The 1,496-nt window shown below is 35.4% G+C and overlaps 1 protein-coding gene across 1 annotated transcript; it reads left to right on the top strand.

Moving 5' to 3' along the window:
- Positions 1–288: 288 nt before the first annotated feature.
- Pmar_PMAR000995 (conserved hypothetical protein) lies at positions 289–1,468 on the top strand (the record flags this gene model as incomplete). The annotated part of the gene is made up of 4 exons (XM_002776592.1): positions 289–362; positions 434–532; positions 585–930; positions 981–1,468. Coding segments are annotated over 4 exons (996 nt in total), but the record flags the coding sequence as incomplete, so codon positions are not given.
- Between the last annotated feature and the right edge of the window lie 28 nt (positions 1,469–1,496).

Here is a 1,496-nt window from a genome sequence, read left to right as displayed (position 1 = left end):
ATATCGTGATTATGATCCGAGCTTTCATTTATGGCATCCTAGATCACCAATGGAATTCCTCATATCATGCAAGACTTTTGTAATAATAATAATGTTAGAAGGATATATATTCATAATATTACTACAATGTGATAATTAGGTATTACAATTTCTGTTAGTAAAACCTATAACAACGGTATTAGCGGTTATATTGCATAATATAGGCTTATACCAGGTAATAATACTCTATAATACTAGTACTGCTACTACGAACGTCGTCGTCCTGCTGCTGTTGTTGTTGTTCTTCAGGAAGGGGATTTCTCTCCATTAAATGGATATCTCTATCTATGCTTATGCATCAACATAAGTATATCCATGTCACTGTAATATACTCATCATCATCATCCTCCTACTCCTACTCCTCATTATTATAATAATACTATTATACTAGTAGGTATTGGTTGGTTATGTTCTATATGGCGACTAAGAGAGCACTTGAACCCTATAATCCTGTACCCAAGTTTTTGTGCATTAAAGCTGTCCTCTTTGCTAGGTAGTAGTAATAATTAGCAGCATCATCATCAGCAGTAGTACTGTGTATTCAGTTTTTGGCAATCGGTAATACTAAATATAATGGTTGAATTGGGATTACTCGCTGATATACCAAGTTGGAAGTATAATACAGTTGATGTTAAAAAGTCATTACAGAATACTCTTATATGTGTGGAAATGTTGATAGCATCAATAGCTCATAGGATAGCATTCCCGCCACCACCACCACCATCTTCTTCTTCAATAATAACACAACCCTTACAACAACAACAACAACAATCTACTTATGCTGATCATAATGATCATGGAGATGAGCAGCATCAGCATCAACAGCAGCAGCAGCAGCAGGAGATTAGTAACAGGAAGGGCTACTTCTTGAGGACAGCTCTGACTCATTCAGTACAGGATTAATACTATATCGGATTAATGATCTATAATTATTATCATAGGTACGAGATATGGTATCCGATATATCAGATGTACCTTTCTTACAAAGATTTAATATAGGATCTCATCATCATCATCATCATCATGATAATATGATAACTACACGAGTTACTACACCGACACACCCAAATACAATAATGAAAGAAAATGAGGAGAATATTAATCATAATGGTGTGGTATGTGATGATAATGGTGTGGTATGTGATGATAATGGTGTGGTATGTGATGATAATGGTGTGGTATGTGATGATAATGGTGTGGTATGTGATGATAATGGTGTGGTATGTGATGATAATGGTGTGGTATGTGATGATAATGGTGTGGTATGTGATGATAATGGTGTGGTATGTGATGATAATGGTGTGGTATGTGATGATAATGGTGTGGTATGTGATGATAATGGTGTGGTATGTGATGATAATGGTGTGGTATGTCTGTCGGCAAATGGAATACATGCTGATTCATCATCAGGATTATAGCCATCATGCTTATTGTTATCATTCCAGTACTATCATTAA

This window comes from Perkinsus marinus (assembly GCF_000006405.1).
Source record: "Perkinsus marinus ATCC 50983 genomic scaffold scf_1104296953226, whole genome shotgun sequence".
NCBI lineage: Eukaryota > Perkinsozoa > Perkinsida > Perkinsidae > Perkinsus > Perkinsus marinus.
This window is presented reverse-complemented; position numbering and strand designations above follow the sequence as displayed.